The sequence below is a fragment of the Mesoplodon densirostris genome, chromosome 14 (assembly GCF_025265405.1).
Source record: "Mesoplodon densirostris isolate mMesDen1 chromosome 14, mMesDen1 primary haplotype, whole genome shotgun sequence".
Lineage (NCBI taxonomy): Eukaryota > Metazoa > Chordata > Mammalia > Artiodactyla > Ziphiidae > Mesoplodon > Mesoplodon densirostris.
The window spans coordinates 19507353-19531774 of NC_082674.1; the positions used below are offsets into that span (position 1 = coordinate 19507353).

The window sequence follows — 24422 nt, forward strand, 5'->3', positions numbered from 1 at the left end:
TTGCTTTTTGGTGAGCTAATTAGTCTGACAGATTGGAAACTTTTATATAAGTATGCTGCTGCTTTAAGATGATGGATAGACTTTTCAACATCACCACACAAAAGAATTCTAAATCATTTAGCAGTTGCAGTTTTATCAATCAGATCATCATGACATGAAGGTGAAAAGTTAGCTGTTTCACGCAGGCTCACAGAATTGTACCTTCACTCTCTCTTCAATGGCAATTAATCAAATCAGAAAAGGAGAAAGATAGAGGAAATAATTATTCTTTTACAATTTACTTATTTCTTAAAAATTTTTGGTGTAGACTTTTTTTTAAAAGGCTGTATATTTTTACACCATTTTTTCCATTTGTTGGAACACTGGACTTGGTAGGTCAGAATTCAAATCCTCCTGCTGCCATTTATTAGTTATATGATTTGGGACACATTATTTAACCTTTGTGAACCTCAATTTCATCATCCATAAAATGAGTATAATTAAGATTAAATGTGAAGGTGCCTACATAATGAATAAATGTTATTTGAATCTGAAATTAGGTGAATTCATGTCTTAATAAACATGCCATTATGGAAATGAGCTCTTTTTGGATGTGTGACTTTTTGCTGTTTTGTTACAGAGAAATCAACAACTGATGATGAAGTACAGAAGTCAGACATCTCGTCGAGTAGTCAAGGAGTGATAGAAAAGGAATCCTTGGGACCTCTTCTTTTGGAGGTAGCTGTTCTCATTGACTCAAAAAGTGATCAGAATCTTTTTTCTAGCCAATTTGGTTTTTTTCTTTATCTTCTTTTATGTTTTAACATCCAGTTAATAAATTATAAAACAAAGTAAAGTGTTAAGGAACTTTTAATAATTATTTTATTTTAGAAACTATATTGACCATTGTTACTATTTCAAAATTAAATGTGAATAATGAACATGAGAAATTTTCATAAAGATGCTATCAGAAAACTACTAGAGCTAATCGATAAATTTGGTAAAGTAGCAGGATACAAAATTAATGCAAAGAAATCTCTTGCATTCCTATATACTAATGATGAAAAATCTGAAAGAGAAATTAAGGAAACACTCCCATTTACCACTGCAACAAAAAGAATAAAATATCTAGGAATAAACCTACCTAAGGAGACAAAAGACCTGTATGCAGAAAACTATAAGACACTGATGAAAGGAATTTTAGATAATACAAACAGATGGAGAGATATACCATGTTCTTGGATTGGAAGAATCAACATTGTGAAAATGACTGTACTACCCAAAGCAATCTACAGATTCAGTGCAATCCCTATCAAACTACCAATGGCATTTTTCACAGAACTAGAACAATAAATTTTACAATTTGTGTGGAAACACAAAAGACCCCGAATAGCCAAAGAAATCTTGAGAAAGAAAAACGGAGCTGGAGGAATCAGGCTCCTGGACCTCAGACTATACTACAAAGCTACAGTAATCAAGACAGTATGGTACTGGCACAAAAACAGAAATATAGATCAGTGGAACAGGATAGAAAGCCCAGAGATAAACTCACGCACATATGGTCACCTTACCTTTGATAAAGGAGGCCAGAATATACAATGGAGAAAAGACAGCCTCTTCAATAAGTGGTGCTGGGAAAACTGGACAGCTCCATGTAAAAGAATGAAATTAGAACACTCCCTAATACCATACACAAAAATAAACTCAAAATGGATTAAAGACCTAAATGTAAGGCCAGACACTATAAAACTCTTAGAGGAAAACATAGGCAGAACACTCTTTGACATAAATTGCAGCAAAGATCTCTTTTGACCCACCTCCTAGAGAAAGGGAAATAAAAACAAAAATAAACAAATGAGACCTAATGAAACTTAAAAGCTTTTGCACAGCAAAGGAAAACATAAACAAGATGAAAAAGCCCTCAGAATGAGAGAAAATATTTGCAAATGAAGCAACTGACAAAGGATTAATTTCCAAAATTTACAAGCAGCTCATGCAGCTCAATATCAAAAAAACAAACAACCCCATCCAAAAATGGGCAGAAAACCTAAATAGACAAATCTCAAAAGAAGATATACAGATTGCCAACAAACACATGAAGGGATGCTCAACATCACTAATATTAGAGAAATGCAAATCAAAACTACAATGAGGTATCACCTCACACCAGTCACGATGGCCATCATCAAAAAAATCTACAAACAATAAATGCTGGACAGGGTGTGGAGTAAAGGGAACCCTCTTGCACTGTTGGTGGGAATGTAAATTGATACAGCCACTATGGAGAACAGTATGGAGGTGCCTTAAAAAACTAAAAACAGAACTACCATACAACCCAGCAGTCCCACTACTGGGCATATACCCTGAGAAAACCAGAATTCAGAAAGAGTCATGTACCACACTGTTCATTGCAGCTCTATTTACAATAGCCAGGACATGGAAACAACCTAAGTGTCCATCAACAGATGAATGGATAAAGAATATGTGGCACATATGTACAGTGGAATATTACTCAGCCATAGAAAGAAATGAAATTGAGTTATTTGTAGTGAGGTGGATGGATCTAGAGTCTGTCATACAGAGTGAAGTAAGTCAGAAAGAGAAAAACAAATACTGTATGCTAACACATACATATGGAATCTAAAAAAAAAAATTTGTTCTGAAGAACCTAGGGGCAGGACAGGAATAAAGACTCAGACATGGAGAATGGACTTGAGAAAATGGGGAGGGGGAAGGATAAGCTGTGACAAAGTGAGAGAGTGGCATAGACATATGTACACTACCAAATGTAAAGTAGATAGCTAGTGGGAAGCAGCCGCATAGCACAGGGAGATCAGCTTGGTGCTCTGTGACCACCTAGATAGAGAGGATGGGAGGGAGGCGCAAGAGGGAGGAGATATGGGGATATATGTATATATGTAGCTGATTCACTTTGTTATAAAGCAGAAACTAGCACACCATTGTAAATTAATTATACTCCAATAAAGATGTTAAAAAAGAAAAAGAAATTTTGATAAAGGCATTCTAATGGTCAGATGGAAGACTGAAGACAACTGTCTGGCTTTGCTACTTCTTTATTATAGTTAGGACTAGTGGGAAAATAAAACTTTTAGAATTATTTAGCTAGTTAGTGCTAATTTCTACTGTAGAATTTCACTTTTGAGTAAGGGATGCCTCAGTTTATTACAGTAGGTGTTTTCCTGACCAAAAATTTTAAACTATTTATGTAGGCATTATAAGAGAACTTTCTATTTTAACAACGTTGTCAAACTTTTTAAAATTAAGAACTTTTAATCTTGAATTACTTTGTAATTACTGTGTAATTTTCACCCGTTTTTTCCTATCTAATCTTTCCTCCCTCTCTTCTCAAAACAGATATTTTGTTTCCGAGCAGGCTCATCACCTTAAGTACTCCTTCTTCATACATGAATGTTTAAAAACCCATATATGTGTGTATATATACACACTCATTCCCCACAAATTAGGCTTTTCCATCTCTAGGCCTAATTTTATTTTTTTATATATGTATGTTCATTATGTACGTGCATATACTTAAATATAAATATGTGTATTTAAATCATACACATATTTAAAAATAAATATCTATAAAATTAAATAAATTCTCCTTTCCTGTCCCACCACAAGGCCCTTCTTTCTGGTGAAGTCTTCCTAACACTCAAACTTGTATAGGTCTCTTGATTTTCTAACTCCTTTATACATTTTTTTCCTATTACCCTAACTATTCTGTTTTTGTATGAACCATAATTCCCTCTACCAACACCGCTAATGTGAGAACATTCTCAAAATTTAGTGCTTGGTTTTTTGCCCAAGTAATATCATTTGCTTCATCTTTTATATCTTTAGAGATGACTCTCAAATATGTACTTCTTGCTTTAACCTCTTTCCGAACTCTATTCCTGTACTTTTAACAGGCTGCTAAATATTTTTGACTCTCCTGTTAGCAAGTTCCCCCTCAAAACCTAAATTCCTTTTCCTACTCCAAGCTATACAAGTGCTTTGTTACTTGAGCCTGTTGGTTTTAATGATTTTTTTTTTTTTTTTTTTTTGCGGTACGTGGGCCTCTCACTGTTGTGGCCTCTCCAGTTGCGGAGCACAGGCTCTGGACGCGCAGGCTCAGCGGCCATGGCTCACGGGCCCAGCCGCTCCGCGGCACATGGGATCCTCCCGGATCAGGGCACGAACCCATGTCCCCTGCATTGGCAGGTGGACTCTCAACCACTGCACCACCAGGGAAGCCCTTTAATGATTTTTATTAGGGGAATGAGCACATATTTTATAGTGTTGTAAAATATAAAAAACATTGGCCATTGAAGCTGGATAGAAACTACTCTCTGGGTGAGTGTATAACATATAACTGGGAGAGGGGAAAGCCACCACATGTGATGGACTCTGATGTTTTTGTTCTTTTCACAACCCCTTAAATTGATTGCATGACACATGACTGCCTTTTGGAAATAGTGTTATAAGAAGTATAGTAAAAATGTCAGTGGTAGAATCTGTGTGGTGGATATACAGATGTTCACTACAAAATTATTCCAACTTTGCTATATTTTAAATTTTTTAATATAAGCCATTAGAGGAAAATAAGTTAAAGAAAGAAAAGTACCTTAGGCTCATTTCCCGCTATCCCATCTCTTCCCCGGCCTTGGTTCCTGTTCCCATCCCACTACTTGGTTACACTTGGACCCTTCCCATCCTAGGATGAGACCTGACCCATCCTAGCACTTATTGCTTATCTCCTCTACTCTGCAGGATATCAGTAGACTAGTCTCTTCATATCTTCTAGTTTTTCTCTTGCGGTTCTGTCTGCCTTCTCAGTGTCCCTAAGTTTAAAACTGGCCTAAGAACTTTATATCTCCTGTCAATTCATTAAATATTTATGAAATGTATTTTCTGCATATAATGCCATTTGAGATACTGAAAAAGTATAAGGTATAGAGGTCCTTGAGATTTGTGGAGTTCCTGTAGAGAAGTGGTAGTCATTTAAATCCCAGTTTTACCACAGGTTCTTCAGAAACCACAGAGATCAATAAGGAGAGCAAATAGACTATCCACAAACTGAAAACAGCACAACTGGAGCCAGAGAATACTACTACTGCTTTAATTTACATAGACATTTGTTATTTCTGTGTAAGAAAAATCTATAACACTTTAAAATGAACAGAAAACGACAGGAAAGCATCCATTCAAAACTGCTGTAAGAAGAAAGCATTTTTTTTAGATGATGAAATTATTACCCTGAAAACCACTATGAATCAAAGGAAAACTGTAACACAACATTACACATGAATTACATGTCATTAGGCAAGCGTTTTCAAATATGACAAAACACATCAAATTAGGGCTTCCCTGGTGGCGCAGTGGTTGAGAGTCCACCGGCCGATGCAGGGGACGCGGGTCCGTGCCCCGGTCTGGGAGGATCCCACAGGCCGTGGAGCGGCTGGGCCCGTGAGCCATGGCTGCTGGGCCTGCGCGTCCAGAGCCTGTGCTCTGCGGCAGGAGAGGCCACAGCGGTGAGAGGCCCGTGAACTGCAAAAAAAAAAAAAATCAAATTAGAAGTTCCAAAAACTCAGAATAGAAATATATTTAGGTTCTTGACTTCAAGGAGCTAATAATATTTTTATTTATGAGCTATACAGATGTGAAACTGAGACTGTAAAATAGAATTACTTTTATAGACTTCAAAGGTGCCTTCATTGACAACCTTTTCTAACCCTTCTTCTGTATCTCCCAATCCTGCCTCATTGCCTTAAACTTTATGAAATCTGATCCAGGGCGGCTAAGAGAAGAGGTGGTAGAAAAGCCACCACGAGATTGTTCATGGACTTATCCAGGCTGCAGTCTAGAGCTGCACTGTTCAGTAAGATAGTTACACATGGCTATTCAAAGTTAAATACAATGAAAAATTCAGACATTTTTGCTGAATGTCTGGTGAGAAAAATTCTCACCAGCCACATTTAAAATGCTCCATACCCCCATGTGGTTAGTAGCTACTGTATCGACAACACAGAAAGAGAACATTTCCATCATTGCAGAAAGTTCTATTTGTCATCAGTCTACAGGGGCCTGCTCAGGTAGAAGATCTGCACATCTAGAAGGTGACCAAATATCCACGATATTGTGAGAAATTCTCACCATACAATTTTCAGTATATTTCCCCCTCCTTTTTCTTAAACATAAAAAGGTAGCACGAGTGAAGAATAAAGGTATTAGAGGTAATTTCCTCACACTTAAAGAGAGAGTGGTGGGACTTCCTTGGCAGTCCAGTGGTTGAGACGCTGCACTTCCAGTGCACGGGGTTCAGGTTCGATCCCTGGTCAGGGAACTAAGATCCCACATGCCATGCGGTGTGGCCAAAAACAAAAACAAAAACAAAAAGCAAAATAAAACAAAAGAGAGAGTGGTATTAGAATTTATAGGCTTTTTTTTTTTTTTAAAGCTCCTCATTCTCCAGTGTTCTTTGCTGTCTAAATTCCTCTACCTCCTATTCAGAGCTCTGCATTATCTGACTCTAACGCTGCTTATTTCCTATTGCTCCACAAGAAAATTCTGCTTTAGTCACAGAAGTCTCCCTATACCTTGCATGTGCGTTCAGGCCTCCTAACCTCATATTATACCGTTCCTTACGTTGCTTTGTGGCTCTTTGACACTGTTAACCACCCACTTCCCTCTTCCTTAAAACTCCTCGTGAGCCTCTTTTATAAAACTATCTCCTTGCCTCTCTGGCTGCTCTTCAGCCTTTTTCTCAGATTTCTCTTTCTTTTAAATGTTAGCATCCCCCAAGGTTCTGGCCTTGGCTCTTTTCCTTTTGTCTTTTATTCTGTGCACATTTCCTGGACAGTTTTATCAACATCTATGTCTCAGTCTATATGATGTGTTCGTGTGTGTGTGTGTGTAAAATACCAATTAGAGTTTTCTGATTTGAAGCAACAGATACCAGTTATGACTAAGTTAAGCAAATGTGAATTTATTGGGATGCTATTTGGATACCACAGAACTGTGCTTAGAAATAAGGTGAAACCAAGGCATCTTATGGAGGCTAGAAAGCAGAAACTGTACGAATGGTCTCTTCAAAAGACCCATCTGGACAGTGCCCGGCTGCCAGAATGAATGTGTTCCAGCCATGTTCGTTCTTTTTGTAATTCTCAAGGCTCACATTTAAGGAGGAAGTTTCCCAACGACCTGATTAAGAATCCCACGAGACTTTATTAAATGAGGAAGAAGTAACTCCTCAAAGGAAATCAGATATTCTGTGGAAGGGGAAAAGATGATTGTAGTTAAAAATAAACAAAAACTAAATGATACTGTATGTACCTGTAAGTCAAGAATGTCTGTCTTTAGCCCATATCTCTTTTCACAGCTTCCCTTTCATCATATCCTGCTGCCTTTTGAGCATCTCTACCAGAAAGTTCCTCAGTCATTTCAAATATAACATTTCTAAAACTAAATTTATAATCGATCCCTTTCTCTCCTGTTTGAAAAAAGAAAAGTCAAAAAATTAAAAACTAGATTTTTTTTTCCCCCTTGAATCCCCTTTGTTAGGGAAAGGCACTTGTCTACCAGAACCCTAAAGTCATTAATGAAGGATCGCCCCAAGTGCTTGTTGCCACAGCTGCTAGAGATCACCAAATCTGTTTCTCCTGCCTCTGTAGAATTCTCTTCTATCACTTCCACTGCCATTGCCTTGATTCGGGCTCGCATTTGAACTGGAGTATCACAATACCATTGCAGTTTGTCTGCTTGCTTCCAGTCCACATGCCATACCCACTGCCAGAAGGATCTTTGTTCAAGCAGATCATGTCAGTCTCCTGCTTAAAAGCATTGCCTTCAAGATGATCCCCATGGCCATTTTTGCTTTCTTTCTTTTTTTTTTTTTTTGGTTTTCCTTGAAGCTTTTTCAAAAAAACTTTTTATTGTTAAATATAACACAAATATGACAAGTACGTACAAGGTGATTTCTTCTTTTTTTTAAACCTCTGAGCTGCTTCCTCTGTTTTGAATGTTCTTTCCACCCCTCGCCCACCCGAGTTACTGCTGTGTCCTTCAAGCCTCAGTTGAGGTGTCATGTGGCCTCCTCCCAGGAAACCTTACCGACAGCAGTCATCCCTTTGCCCACTTGGGTGCTTCACTCTGTGCCTAACCTTTATGAATTCCTCCATTGTACTATAATGTGACTACACGTACTTGTTTTTTTCCCGTCAGAGACTATAAAATTGTTGAGAATATGTGTTTTATTCCCAGAACTTTATCCAGTGACTGACACTTAGGTGTTACTTAGTGAAGCTTGTGTAGTCATTTAAAGCGAGGGCCCTGTGAGAAGCCTTGGCCAGTGTGAGACCCAAGGTGGTCCTCTTCGAAGACTGATATCCTGGGTAGAGAGAAAAACCCCTCCAACTGATGATGCTGTACAGAATGGAGTGGCATTTGTTATCATCTCCTGTGTGTAGCTCAGTGTCAGCCCAGCTGTCAGGACTTGGAGAAACAGGAAGATTCCTTCCTAGGAGCACACTTGGAAGTTAATTATATGCACAACATATGAGGGAAACTTGTAGGATAAGAACAAGTATTAGCAGGTTATATTAATCAGACACACTTTTAGAAATTAAAGATGTTTGTATATTCATAGGAATAGTCTCAAAGGATTCCTTGAAATGTTACCAATCTCTTGGGGGTAGGATTTTGGCAGATCTTATACTATCTACTTAATTTTCATATAAAAAAAGTTTAAGTTATATTTCATTTATAATTTAAAAAAACAAAAAATACTCATTTCTAGCACAGGGCAGGCTGTCTGTATCTCAGGAGAAGGTCAGCAGGACCTCTCTGCAACTGTGGGGCAGCCTCTGTTAACCTGTTTGCCAAGCCAACCTTTTCTGGAGAAACTCAAAAGAAATATGATGCCCCAGACTTCTCAGAGGAAACGATGAGTCCATGTAACCGAGGCCAAACAGAGACCTGGTGAAAGTTCTGTACTCCCTGTAAGGCTGACCAGCTGCATATTCCAGAGGCCAGCTACTAGAATAACTTGCCAGCTTGGCAGTGAGGTCAGGTGCAGTCAATGGGAGAACTTGGAGAAGTCCCAGAAAATCTGTGGAAACGGGAGACTGCAGGGACTCCAGGCCTACTGCAAAGGAAGTTTAAATCCTTTGGATTTCACAAATGCCTTAAAAATAATTGCACCGAGTAGTCCAGGTGAATCCCTGGGCCTTGCTGGTGCTCGAGATCAGCACCACCAGCCTTGTGCCCACTGCTGGACAGTCTTCAGATTGGGCAGAGATGATCCCAGGAGTGGGTCTCAACCTCTCCCAGCCCCTCGGCAGACAGTGGATAACTTCCAGACGTGGAGAGTGAGAAAAGCAAGGGAGGGCTTCCCTGGTGGCACAGTGGTTAAGAATCCACCTGCCAGTGCAGGGGACATGGGTTCGAGCCCTGGTCTGGGAAGATTCCACATGCCGTGGAGCAACTAAGCCTGTGCAACACAACTACTGAGCCTGCACTCTAGAGCCCGCAAGCTACAACTACTGAAGCCCACATGCCTAGAGCCCGTGTTCCACAACAAGAGAAGCCACCGCAATGAGACGTCCACACACTACAACAAAGGGTAGCCCCCGCTCACTGCAACTAGAGAAAGCGCGCGCACAGCAATGAAGACCCAAGGCAGCCAAAAATAAATAAAATAAAATAAATAAATTTATATATTAAAAAAAAAGAGCAAGGGAAAAACTGTGGCTTTGAAGATAGTGTCACTAGGGAGGCAGAGAGCAAGGAGCTAAAAAGGACACCCTGAAAACTAGATGGAAAATAGAAGAAGGTAGTGCTTTAGAAGCTGGATGGTGTGGCCCCTGGAAGTGGTTCACCATGAAATGGCCAAGTTTTTTTTACTTGCCTGTGTTTTGATATCAATCCTGTTTCTTGCTCTGAACTATGATACTTAGTTATACCCAAACTGTTCTTTATTAAACTCTTTTAAGAGACCAAAAAGAAAAAAAGAAAGTTAAATTGTAGTTACACTGATTCAATTAATAGCTAAGAACATTTTAAAGAATTTTTAGATCTTCTTTTTAAAAAATATGTCTCGGGCTTCCCTGGTGGCGCAGTGGTTAAGAGTCCACCTGCCGATGCAGGGGACACGGGTTCGTGCCCCGGTCCGGGAAGATCCCACATGCTGCCGAGCGGCTGGGCCCGTGAGCCATGGCCTCTGAGCCTGCGTGTCCGGAGCCTGTGCTCCGCAACGGGAGAGGCCACGACAGTGAGAGGCCCACGTACCTCAAAAAAAAAAAAAAAGTCTGCATTTCAGTTACCCTATTTTAATATAAACTGCCAGACAAATATATATATATATATAGAGAGAGAGAGAGAGATTACCTGTTATGAAATTTATAGCTAATCTGACTTTAAGAAAACAATTAGATATGAGGGTGCTTTCCTGTGCTCATCTAAATCCAAAATAGTTTAGCAAAGGGTTATCTAGTGTTGAGGTTTTTAGATTATTAATCACATCCCTCTCCTCTTTGCATTATGAACTAAATGAAAAATAGTCACAACAGGTGGAATAAAAACAGTTTTATTTCTTTTTGTTCTTGTTAAAGAAAGTGTTAGCAGTATTTTTAATGAGAACAATGCTGTACTTCATTATTTTTTAAAATCTTGGTTGAATGCTTTGGGACACAGTGATTTGAAGATGTAGTTTCAAGTTCAGTTTATTTTAATATTTGGCTTAATGAGGTAGATACAAATGGAAAAATATACCATTGGATGAGTTTACTAAGTCACGATACTCATTTTGAAATCCTATCTACCAATTATGCAAAGGTTTTTCTTCAAATTTCAATTTTTTTTTTTTTTTTGGCCACGCTGTGCAGCTTGCAGGATCTTAGTTCCCTGACCAGGGATTGAACCCCTGCCCCGGCAGTGAAAGCGCCGAGTCCTAACCACTGGACCTCCAGGGAATTCCCTAAATTCCATCCTTTTTTATCTCAAATAGTGATTCTCCAAATTAATCAAAAGGAGTTGCATTTTCCTTTTTTAAAACACGGGTTTTTAAAGCCCATTGAAACTCTTATTGGAAGAATTTTGCACAGGGAAAAGGTTTTGTTTCTAAATGTTTTACACTGAGAAGATAATTTTTATAAGTGGTGTACATCATTTTCAGCAACAAAATTATAACTGTGGTAACATTTCAAAACATCCATTTTCACGTGTTGTCTCTATAGCATAAGTGTCTTTTTGAAAGCAGTTTATTTTTTATTCATTGTTAAAATTTCATCTTTACCCTGAAGGAACAAAATTAGGTGTGTTTATTATTTGGAAAATACCTTCTTAGTAGGATATTATCATTAGCACCCAGCATCATAGAAAAGGTCAGCAAACTTGGGACACTTAACCTTTTTCAAAAACAAAAATGAGTAGCCCATCAGCATTGCTGGATGGCTTAAGTCTTTTGCCACCAGTAACCAGCAAACCCCTGTATGATACAAAGGGTGGTTACATCTTGTTACAAAATTCTATAAATGTTCTACTTTTTAAAGGTCTTGTTTTTATTGCTTTTATACATTCTATAGCAAGTAAACTGTAATATGTTGTGATAAACAGAAAGATTATAAATAAGGTACCGCTGTCAACCTCTGCATTCTGGATCTTCTCTCAGATTCCGTGGTTTGTGATATGTGACTAGACTGAGTGAGGCACCAGGGTGTTGATATGTTAATTAAGCTTAATTTCTTCCTTATGTTTTAGATTATGCTATAAATAGAGATTCCGACTTCTTTTCCCTGCACCCCTGTGGATATTATGTCCCCTTGGGGCATGTACATCTTCTTTTGGAGGTCTCTGGCTCCCTCGCAGTGCATAGAAGGTCCTCTGTGATTTGGCTCCTGTCCACCTCTCCAGACTCACTGCCTGCCTGTGCCTTGTGCTCCAGCAGCTCCAAATGGCTTTTTTGTTCCATTATGTGCCATGTTCTCTCCTCTGCCTAGAATGTTCTTGCCTCATTCCTCCTCCCCTCTTCCACTATGCCTTTTATAGCTCAGATCAGGGTCTGTAAGGAGCCTTTCTTTGCTGCCCACCTCGACCTCAAATAAGTATCCTTCTTTGTGCTCACAGAGTAGTCTGTGTATGGCTCTGATACTGCATTTCTCACTGGTGTTTTATTATGCTTATGTCTCTCTCCCCACTGCAAGTTCCTTGAGGGTAGACACCAGGTCTTAGCTTACAGTTTAGAGATGTTTATGACTGACTGAATGGGTCAGTCATTTACTTCACATTTGCTGCCATAAAATTTCTTTCCAAGGAAGACGTTTGACATATTCATTGATGCCTACTTGAAACATGAGTGTACAGTCTGTTTAAAAATCCTGTTCCCTCCACAGAGAACATGCAATGTTAAATCTTCTATTCAGTGCCCCGTTTTTTAAGTTGGCATATATTTCCCATCTCTTTTTCAGTAGAGAAATGTATATGTATTTTTCTTCTCTCTTTTAACCCCATAACCTCTTAATCGTTTTTTTGGCTTTGCAGGCTTTGGATGGATTTTTCTTTGTTGTGAACTGTGAAGGGAGAATTGTATTTGTGTCAGAAAATGTGACCAGCTACTTGGGTTACAATCAGGAGGAATTAATGAATACCAGTGTCTACAGCATACTGCATGTGGGTGATCATGCGGAATTTGTGAAGAATCTGCTACCAAAATCGTTAGGTAAAAGAAATGTGTTTTTTAAAAGAATATGAACTCTCTATAGCTTCCCTTCACATAATATATATAATATATCATTGTTATATTTATAATATATAGTATTATCCTAATATATATAATAACGTACTAAAAATATTTTAAAATTTAATTTCAGCCTGAGATTAAATATGGAGGAGTGTCATCAAATAGCTGATAGAGAGCATTCCTTTTATCCTCTTCCTCTAGATTATGCCACAATTATGTGACAGTGTTAGGAGGCAGAGCAGTTAGTTGTCTTGCCACAAGAAGCTTCTGCTTGGAATTCCCTTTGTTTTCCATTTTAATTATGTACAAGGAAGAGACAAATGTATATAATGTATCCTACCACCTTGCTCAAAGAAAAGAAAAGGAAGGAGGGAGGAAGGGAGGGAGAGAGGAAAGAGGGTAAGGAGGGAGGAAGGAATACCCTTCATATTACATACTTACTAAAATTAACATTTTTGGATGTGAGTGGTTTCAACTCAGTAGTTCTAAGTATGGTTGGATGGGTTGTTCACTGCTAAAGGAGCCTAGCTGAGAGTATGGATGGGGCCTGATTTCCGGCTTGTGTTCTATTCACTAAGCCATGTGCCTAGTCTTTAGCCTGTATGTGCTCCAAAAGTTGGGGGAGAGTCTTGGCTAGAAATCCTATGTAACTCAACGAAACATGCAAATAAAATGTTATCCATAGCTCTTAATTTTCTGTGTTGTTCACTCGATGAAGTGGAATCCTATTTCTTCTTTGAAAAGAGTAGTATGTGTTTATAGTAACTGGAAGCCTGAAACAATTGTTCCTCTTAAAATCGCTAGTTTGATACTTGAGTTACCAAGGGGTCTTAATGTGTTATAGAATTTTAGAGTGTAAGTGACTTTGGAGATAATACAGTGGATTCCTTTATTTTAAAGACAAGGCAAAGATTAAGCCATTAACCCAAAACTCAGAGCTAGTTCAAAGACCAACCAAGACTCCGTACTCCAGTATAGGTTTGTTTCCATGATTTCCTCTAACAGTTATAGAGTGATGAGATAGTAAAAAGGAAGGAGGTTCAACGGCGAGGCTATGGTAAGAAATCTGTTGGGAATGGGGAGAGAATAGCTGAAAAACCCCTCTGACTGCCACCATGGTTTGAATATAACATTGTAACTGGGAAATGGTGACCCGCCACACAGTGATTCTCACTTGAAATGTACAGTTATCTTCTCTATAACTGAATTCACTTTTCTTATACTGAATCAGGTAACATTTCTGTTTTAACAGTCATTTTTATGTAATGATTACCCACTATATTCAAGGCATTGTAGCATGCAGACTGTGCAAATAAAATAAAGAGCAAGAAAAAATGATTTAAGAAACCAAGATTGGTCTCTGTCTATTCTAAATATTTTTTTGAGTCACAGGCTCATATGAAAAACTTGGACTCCTCCAACCAAAAGGGTGCACACACACACAAGCCATCCTTAAGCATCCATGCCTACCAGGTTAAAACCCTTGCCTAACAACAGCCCTGTGATTTTCAATCATTTTTTTCATTGCCAGGGTATAACAGGAAACAAGTGGAAAAGCTCATTAATTAACTGCTGTAAAATTCTGAGCAAAAGAGCAATAAGCTATTAACTTTTTAAAGCTATTAACTTTTAATTTTGTCTTTATCTGTTTATAAAAGCTGTTAGTGAATTAAGGTTATTTGTAAGACCTTATCTTTGAGGGAGGAAATCCTATACAATTTCTTGCAAATTTTACATTTTTCTAATTGGTAAACATTTAGCCTTGCTAAGGAAGATAAGTATCCTATTCCCTCAGGATAATGTTGGATCTGAGGAAGTCTGTCTTTTAATCTGAGTAGCTAATTAAGCAGATGAGTAAAGGTATGTCTTTTGTATCTTCAGAGTTTGTACTTTTTCACCTTTTTCACAGGCATAATCAATCTTTCTTTCACAGTAAATGGAGTTCCTTGGCCTCAAGAGGCAACACGACGAAATAGCCATACCTTTAACTGCAGGATGCTAATTCACCCTCCAGATGAGCCAGGCACCGAGAACCAGGAAGCTTGCCAGCGGTATGAAGTAATGCAGTGTTTCACTGTGTCACAGCCAAAATCAATTCAAGAGGATGGAGAAGGTAAAAACAAAGGGTGATTTTAAGCTGTTTGACTGCTTTTTCCATGGTTTTAGGAACAGAGAGGAAATTGATTATAAACTGCCTTCTTCAGATAGTATTTTTGGTTATTATATATCATAGTGGCTATTCAATTTGCTCTGTATTTCTTAATACTTAAGAAAAAAATTGCTAACATCTAGAATTACCCATTTAAAATGCCCCCAAATCCTCAGTTTTAAGCTGACATTCCCACTAAAATGTCAAATTCAAACCAACTTGCTGCCTAGAAATAAGAGCTGTAACTAACTGCTGCCAGTTGGAAATGTACCAGATGCAGCAGGCTGTTGAACAGCTCTGATTTTTAGAAAGTTTCAAGCTTAGAGTATATGGAACACTGGAGAATAGAGTTAGTATTTTTGAGGCCATACAAGGTAATTTATAAGGAGAAAGCTTATGAACAGATGAAAACACTGCTGAAGCTCTAATATGAACAGGATATGAACATGGTATTAGTTAAATTTGTTACAGTGGATGAGTTTTCCATGCAAGCTTAAACTGAGCTAAGTTAAGAACACCACAAATTGGAAACTGGAGTAAGGACTAGGGAAGGTAGCAGCCGAGAAGTCAGTCAGATGCAAAAGAGGCCGTGTATGTAGTGGGTCTCACCACAGAATGGGCGCCACAATCAACTGGGGACTTTTTACAAAATACACATGCAAGCCTGTCTTATATGACTGAAATTCTTATTTAGTTAGTTGTGTGATATTGCGTGTAACCTCTTTAAAAAATTTGGAAATGGGACTTGCAAAAAAAATTACAGATCCTAAAAACATAGAAGTCCTCTGTCAAGGGCAAAATAATGCTTCTTCAGAAACAATTAAATGTTTTTTTCATATGATAAATTATTCTCTGCACAGTGGTTATAGGAATAATCTTTGTAGCCATTAATGAATATAGGAAACGGACTAAAAAACTGTATTTTATAAACCACTATGTTGCTTAAATGTAGCCAAAACTACTTCTTCAAGTTGTTATCATCCAAGTACTTGAGATGCATCAGTCTCCTCTGGTTTATGTAAGAACATTCAATGGGAAGGGATAATTTATTCTAACTAGATCTCTATCTGGAGCTGCCAGTTTTTAGTTGCGAGCAATTTTATTTCTAATATTATACTGTTAGATCAGAGTGACTCCAATATTGTGTCAGATCATATAACATGTACTGTTTTTATAAAAACCATTAATGGCAGGTGGTAGATGTGAACCACTTTCTACCCTCTTTCCTTCAATTTCCCCTTCTTGTTTTGGGCAGATTTCCAGTCATGTTTGATTTGTATTGCACGGAGATTACCTCGGCCTCCAGCTATTACGGGTGTAGAATCCTTTATGACCAAGCAAGATACTACAGGTACTAGCTGCAAAATTCAGAATGTTCTCTCAGTATTAATGATGTGACTATGCCCTTAAAACTAATTGTGTCCCTCTGTTCTCTGCTGTTCAGCTTCTGTTCACTAGTCCTGTACAGAAAACATTTCCAATGTGGTCTTGATTCTGTGCATTTTAGATACTGTCATCATTGTTATGGCAGGGTGCTGGGAGAACATTATTTGTAATTATGCACATATCTATATTCTGATTATAAGTTATTTTTCATAATCTATAGAAAGAAATTTGGCAATGTAGATATTAATGTATTTGTTTATAAACAGATACAAAGAAGTGGTTTCAATATTGTGCATAAATACGTCTGGCTATTTCTTTTTGCCTTTATTCTTTGTCTTTAAATTTATTCAGCACATACTGATTGAATTCCTAGAAATGTCTGTCACTGTGTGATTGCTCAGGGTGTACCTGATTGAGCAAAAAGCAATGATATAATTACAGATTTGTACTTTTTTGACGGAAAAGGTGTGAAATGGTATAAGGGAAACTAATAGGGAGGTCCTATTTTAAAATTAGCTGGTTAACAGAAGGCCTGTCGAGCTGATATCGCGCCCGTAGGCCCCAAAGGATGAGGCTGTGCCAGCTGTGCAAAGTGTGTGTGTTGGAAGGGCGCGTTGGACATGGGGCATGGTGCATAATGGGTGCTCCTGACTGAGGAGACAGAACTGCAAAAAGCCCTAAGACAGAGGAGTATGTTAGAACTGGAAGAAAGGCAGTAGAGCCACAAAGTGAGTAATAGTGAGCGTACCTGAAACTAAGCCCTTCTTTTTAAAGGCCTACTTCAGATTTGATTTTCAACAAAAACAAATTGTTACTGTTATTTATAATTTATAAAGTATTTCTCATATACTGCTTAATCTTTTTTGTTAATTTTTTAAATTTCTTAAATTTAAAAAACTTTTTGGCTGCACCACACGGCATACAGGATCTCAGTTCCCTGACCAGGGATCAAACCCGTGCCCCCTGCAGTGGAAGTGCAGAGCCTTAACCCCTGGACCACCAGGGAATTCCCCTATATTGTTTAATCTTATCTTCACTTTGTCATGTTGGGTTTTCATACTTTTACATCAATCAGAATTGAATATGTGTTACTTACCACTCTAGTCTTAAAATAGAGATAGATACTATAGATAGATTTTTTAGCAGACCAAGATTTAAAAAATCATTTCTACTAAATTTTATTCTTTGTGAAAGTTTAGTTTTAATGTACTTTTTCACTTTACCATTGTTTACAAGATCCTGTTACAATATTTTATTAATTTTTTAGTCCCAGAAATCTAATATTCCTGTATTGCGTACTTTACTCTTGTGTTCTTAAAGATAAACTCCCAGCTGCTCTTACTAAAGAGTAGGTGGGGGGGCTTCCCTGGTGTTGCAGTGGTTGAGAGTCCGCCTGCCGATGCAGGGGACGCGGGTTCGTGCCCCGGTCCAGGAAGATCCCACATGCTGCGGAGCGGCTGGGCTCGTGAGCCATGGCCGCTGAGCCTGCGCGTCCGGAGCCTGTGCTCCGCAACGGGAGAGGCCACAGCAGTGAGAGGTCCACATACCGCAAAAAAAAAAAAAAAAAAAAAAAAAAAAAGAGTAGGTGGGGATAAATTAGGGCAGAAAATATTGGTTTGGCCAAAAAGTTTGTTCAGGTTTTCCGTTACATCTTACAGAAAAACCCGAACGCACTTTTTGGCCACCCCAATAGAATACAACAAAGAGAATGTCTAGGAGCTTGATATCTAAGGGTAGTAATGATCAATTACTACCCTTACAGCATCTATTACAGTAATGATCAATTACTACCCTTACAGCAACAATTACAGCATCTAAGGGTAGTAATGATCAATTCCCATACCTTTATTCATTCACTTTTTGAGTCTACCATGTACACGTTCCTTTCCACTTTCCACCGATGAACAACACTGGAAAAATTTAATAAACCCTTACTGAAAATCCAAAATATTATTGCATGAAAGAAAAATAGGGTCTATTAAAAAATATAGCTGGTCTTTTGTGTCAGTAAAACCAAACAAGGGTTCGAGAGATAGCAGAATAAAAGCCTGTTGGAAAGGGGTGATGGTTAGGCCACAGAATAAATGTGGGAGACAAGGGAGGCCTAAAAATTATAAGGATAATTTAGGAACAGTATATTTCAGCTTTTCCTCATATTGCATTTCTATAAATTGAATCCTAAATTAGATTGTTTTAAAGAAGACTGTATTTTTCCATAGGAACAATGTTATAACTGATAGTTTTGTTTCTGACCAAGCACCCAGCATTAAAATCTTAGATACACTTGATTTTAGAATAAATATATAAAAATTAAAAAATTAAGCTCTGGATCATAAAGTAATTATAAATCTAGAGGGAACCTCAGAGATTACAGAATCTAGCCTGTCCATTTTATAAATGAGGGAATGGTGACTTTTCTAAAACCAGGCAGCTAATTGCTGAGGGCAGACATCTTTAGGCCCTAATATAGAACTCTTTCTTTATATTGCATTGCCTTCCAGCGACGCACTATTTAAAGGGCATCACTGTACTGCACACACTTCTTACACAAAAGATACCAGAGAAAAAATAAAGAAAATAGAAAGATGCCAGAAAAATATGAAGTATTCTTTTTTTTTAACATCTTTATTAGAGTATAATTGCTTTACAATGGTGTGTTAGTTTCTGCTTTATAACAAAGTGAATCAGTTATACATATGTCCCCATATCTGTTCCCTCTTGCATCTCCCTCCCTCCCACCCTCCCTATCCTCCCTACCCCACCCCTCTAGGTGGTCACAAAGCACGGAGCTGATCTCCTGCTGCTATGCGGCTGCTTCCCTGAAGTATTCTTAAAATGTAAAATTAGCATCATATCATAGAGTTGATTTAGATAAAAAAATAATAAACTAGCTACAATAAGTATTAGATATTTAATTCCTTAAGTTTTAGTAGTGCTTTCAACTCTACATGGAGTGGTTCATGTCCCTTAAAAAAAAGAAGTTTTCTACCAGGAAATGTTGAACAGTGGTTTATTTGTTTGGTTGGTTGGTTAAACTTTCCTCTAGCAAGGAGAAGTATTCTAAATCAACCTATTTATGATTCTCTCCTAAGATACTCATTGCATTACTGATCATTTGCTACCATTACTGATAATTTAATCACTTTCTCCCCTCCAGTCCCACAATTACAGACGTCCTTGCTCTCATGTGGGTTAATACTGACCTTGAACACATAAACACAAACACACATGCCTCACTTAGTCACTGCATATGAGGAGTATTATTGCATTTGAAGATTATATAATAGTGGATTCTCTGCTATAACGAACTCTTAGTCTCTTATGTGATGAGACAAAGATTGAATGATTAAAACTCTTAGAAAATCTGAAATTATCTGTAGTTTCAATCACAGTGTTCATCAGGTTTTCCCCGAGCTGTTCTAAAATAACAAAAATTCCCTCATTTAAGTTTTAATTTATTTTCTTTCTACATTTATGCCAAGACTTGGGTGACAACCTGATCAGACATACTTGGTTATATTAGATTCAAGACCCTACGTTAAAGAGGTCTAATAAATACTTTATTTGTAAACAAACCAAGAGAAATATATAAAGAAAGGATTAGTTAAAATGAAGAGGCACAAACAGTGCAATAGATTTGAGTTGATTGTGTGAAAAAAGGGAAGATGAGGAAAAGACAACCAGGCATTCACAGAAGAGGAAACTTGAGTGGTGAATAAACATGAAAAATGTTCAACCTCATTAATCAGGGAAATACAAAGTTAGACCATAACCATTTTTCAACTACTAATTGTAAAAAATAAAGAAGCCCAACAGTACCAAGTGATGGAATGGATGTTGGACTAACAGTAACTCTTATATAAGAGTCTGGAAAACAGTTCAATATTATAAAGTTGAACATTGACATAACCTGTGTCTCAACAGTTCTCTTCCTACATATGTACTCAAGAGAAACTCTTACACACATGCACTATGGAAAATGTGAAGATATTCATAGCAGTATTGATTGTAATGACAAAAAACTGGGAGCAATCTAGATAGACAGGAGAATATAAAGACAGAGGGATGTGACAAGTGAGGAGTACACACATAATTGAATAATATTGATGATATTGGTAATGTTCAAGTTTTGAAGTTGGATGGGGCTTTGTAAGTTTTCATCTTATTAATCTATTTCTTAATTTATATATATATATATACACACACACACATACATATATATATATCTTACCAATATTACTTTGTGTGAATATAAGATTGCATAAAAAATAAAATAAAACAGATCTGAATAATCACAAACTGGATTAATTGGCTCCTGATTAAGAAATAATTTGCCTGAATTCTTCCATAGTCATTTAGGAAACTTATTCAAATGTGATAACAATGTCAAATCACCACTAAATTTTATAAAGCTTATGTTCTGTTTGCAGAATGCCTAGCAGATCTTAATGTTCTCACTTATCTTTTTCTGATTGTCCTTTTTTTGCCTTCAGTCTTTATTCTTAAATGCAATATTGTCTATAGCCCAAGAGGAGGTAGGAAAGGAAAGGCTTCCTTACTTTCTCATATTCTCTTCACTTAATTATTGGAAATTAATTTAAACCAAAATAATATATTTCATCTCTGCCTCCCATCCCCAATAAGTGATCCAAACATTAGTATATGTAGAGAGCAGGATCCAACGAGCAAGCCAGAGGAGTTTGACCTACATTAGTCTCTGCAGCTTCAGGTCTTTATGATATGACTTTACTAGTTGATTGGTATTGAATTTTAGGATATAATATAACGCACTCCAAGGCAAAAACAATTTTGTATTATCATGTCACTGATATATTCCATTACCATATGTTATAAAAATTAATAGTGCTTTTGTCCATTAAACATTTGAGAGGTGGCAGAATATTTTTTAGATGCAGTTGTTAGTTTTGAAACATGAATGACTTGTATCAGGAGGCTCTCATAAATATAAACTTTCATTCTTTGTATAGGTAAAATCATCTCTATTGATACTAGTTCCCTGAGAGCTGCTGGCAGAACTGGCTGGGAAGATTTAGTGAGGAAGTGCATTTATGCTTTTTTCCAACCTCAAGGCAGAGAGCCATCTTATGCCAGACAACTATTTCAAGAAGGTAAGGTTTTTCTCTCTCAGCTGTTTTCATTAACCTTGCTCTTTATTAATATTGAATAATTTATATGGAATTTATGGCTTGATAAGTATTCTTTCCAAATTACAGTTTTTGCAATAATCAGTTTTAGGAAGGAAGAAGCGGGTAAGCAAAGTAATTCATGAGTGGATCCTGAATTTGGGGATGCACATTATAAAAAACAGGATATCATGTGGTGGTCACTCATTCATTCATTCATTCATTCATTCATTCAGCAGACACGTATCAAGTTCCTCACATACACAGAACACTATGTAAGGTGCCAGGGATTCAGTGATGACAAAGCAGGGTTTTGCCCTCCAGGAGCTCAAAATCTGTTAGGAGGATATATGACAGTTTTAAAGATCAGTGTGGCCTGGGCTATAAAAGAGGTATAACAAAAGAAGGAAAAAAATTAATTCTGACTTGGAGAATCAGGGATGGCTTTAGAGAGGAAGTGATATTTTTGTCTGGCTTTTGACGATCACTCCCAGCAGAACAGGCATGTCAGAGGGCTTCTAGATAATACAAATCTATATCATGCATGTTTACTTCATGACTGTTACAGTACCTGACTCAGGTTGAAGTTTCAAGTTAAAAATATGTCATATGAAATTATTAATTAATAATTGAACAACTGCTGTGTCATAGTAAGTACTATGGGAATATGAAACAAGTATATTCCCTGCCCTTAAGGAACTTAACAGTATTTTAGGAAAGATAGGGAAAATTAACTGAGAGTGAAGGCCAGAAAGTTTGTAAAGATTCAGAGATAAGGGGTTTTGATATATTTTAAAATATTGTCATGTAATTATGGTAGCCTAATACACCTTTCCCAGTGTAATTTATTCTGTAATCTCTAAGTAAATAGTTTGTCTGGAAAGAGACTCTTTGTATGGCCATTCCTGAAAAACAATTTAAAAAATATTTTTCATTATTCCATCACCTTTCTTAATTTTAACATTTTCCCGTTAGGTTTCTTAAGTTTACAGATGATTTTCCATTCATTCCATTTTAGGTCAGCTGCTTCCTAATGGTATGTGAAGGAAGCAGCTTGATTTTTTTTTTTTTCAGGAAGCCATCTGTATGAATCTCACTAGTCTGTTTACTTCTGGGACAGCTTCCTACAGACTAATGGTTCTTCAGTTGGCCTCTTACTAGACTGTTACCATCCCCAAAGATGGTATTTCAGTGGATATGACCAAGAAGTTCCCCAGGCAATCCTGAAGTGCAGTCAGGTTTGGAAACCATTACAGAAAGCAGTTAATGCCATCCACTGGTTGCAAACTTTGTGACTCCCTCTACCAGCAATAGCACTTGACTTTTGCATAAATGGGAGACTCAGAGCACTGTCTTCACTCATTGCCTAAAATGCTGCAGTATATGATACTCTTCTCTTTGATTTTTGCCTTAACTTTATAAGTTGAACCTTCCAAGGCTTTCCTTAAAAGACTTTCAATTTTATTTGCCTATAATTTATATACATTTTGGCCAAGGCAAAGCAGGTCTAGATTATTGTCTCATTGTCCAAATGTCTAGGCTGCCCATAGATGTGATTGAGCCGTGGTTTAAAGTATATGTTTCTAAACCATTGGAATTCTTTATAAAATAGATTGATTAAAGTATAATAAGTAACTAACCTATCATTAACATATGAAGTGAAACAATTTAGAGAGAAATGTAAAGAAATATAATTCAACACCTCTTCTCCATTACTCATGTCTTAATGTCCTTTTCTTGTACTTTTTTTAGAAAAAAAAATTCCTCAATAGAAATAACTTTTTTCTCAGAATTAAATTGCCCAGAATTCACATGACTGATTCTAGTGTTTTGGAGATTCTGGACAACTTGGCAAACAGTGTTCATGAATCGAGCACATCTTTTTCTTATATGTTATATTCAGCAGTCAAGTTATATTCAACATCAAGTTTGAGAACCACTGGTCTATCAAGAATGGAGAGAGATGTAAATAGCATTTGCAGTTTCCTTGCTGCCTCTGCACTGAGGGACAGTGTGAAAGAATGAAACAAATTATGCCACTATATCCTTGATTTTGTGTAAAACTTTTAAAATGTAAAACCTCTATAGTAATTGATATTTAGGCAAGAAAATTTGTAATCCATCTGTCTTTTTTCCTGCCTTGAACTTACCTTTTGAAGGCAGCAGCTGGTATAAAATCCTAATATGCATTAAAAATTTAATTTCTTACTTTTTAAGAAATATTACCTAAATATGTGGCTTGCTCAGTGGTTAATTGCAAGTTTTCATTCTTGGACTTTGAAAACGAGATTAAACGTTAGTATTTGTGTGAAAAAAAAAAGATTTAAGTTCTTAGCTTAGTTTTTCAGCTGCTTTTGACAGACAGCTCACAGACTGCTTTTAAAGGGTATTGACCATTTTATTTTCCAGAATCAAATTTGAAAACACATTTCAGCCAAAGAATATTGTGGAAGCATTCAGGATGAACTAGATTAAAGCAGTTGTTATCCATTGAGACTGGGGGGGAAATGGGTATCAGGACCACCTGAGGAACTTTTTAAACTGGGAGGAAGATCATAAAGGTATATAGTTTAGAAAAGCTTCCTAAGTTCTGTTCAAATTCAGAATCATTCTTTTAGAGAAAAGTCTAGGTTAAATGCTTCCCTAACGTCCCTGATAAGATTCATTTTGGGCAGTTGTTAAACCAGATTTCTGGACTCCACCCACACTACTGAACCAGAGTCTATAGTCTAAGATGTTTTATTACAGAAAAGTTTGGAAAACATAAACATAGGTTCCACAAGATATTAATAGCTATAACTAGGAAATGATGTTTCATGCTGAATTAAATATGGGAAATATTTCAGTCTTCACTTTTGGGGATTCATAAGACATATTTAAGGTATTTAAGTTTCTGGGAGGTTCTACAATAAAGGTTCATGTTTGACTTTGTTACCCAGACTTATTTTTCCTCAGAATACTTTTTCCTGTAGCACATCTATTAGCACTTGAGGAGAGTAGTAGTCATGGGAAATGTTGGGCTAGATAG

General features: G+C 37.2%; 1 protein-coding gene across 12 annotated transcripts in view; it reads left to right on the forward strand.

Annotated features, from left to right (window-relative positions):
• NCOA1 (nuclear receptor coactivator 1) overlaps positions 1–24422 on the forward strand; it is a 264878-nt gene that overhangs the window by 168860 nt on the left and 71596 nt on the right. For all 12 annotated transcript variants that reach the window (XM_060116868.1, XM_060116867.1, XM_060116866.1 and 9 more), the window contains 5 exons: positions 620–717; positions 12517–12694; positions 14649–14828; positions 16120–16215; positions 21239–21379. In XM_060116868.1, the coding sequence (XP_059972851.1) occupies positions 620–717; positions 12517–12694; positions 14649–14828; positions 16120–16215; positions 21239–21379 (693 nt within the window). The remainder of the gene's footprint in view (positions 1–619; positions 718–12516; positions 12695–14648; positions 14829–16119; positions 16216–21238; positions 21380–24422) is intronic.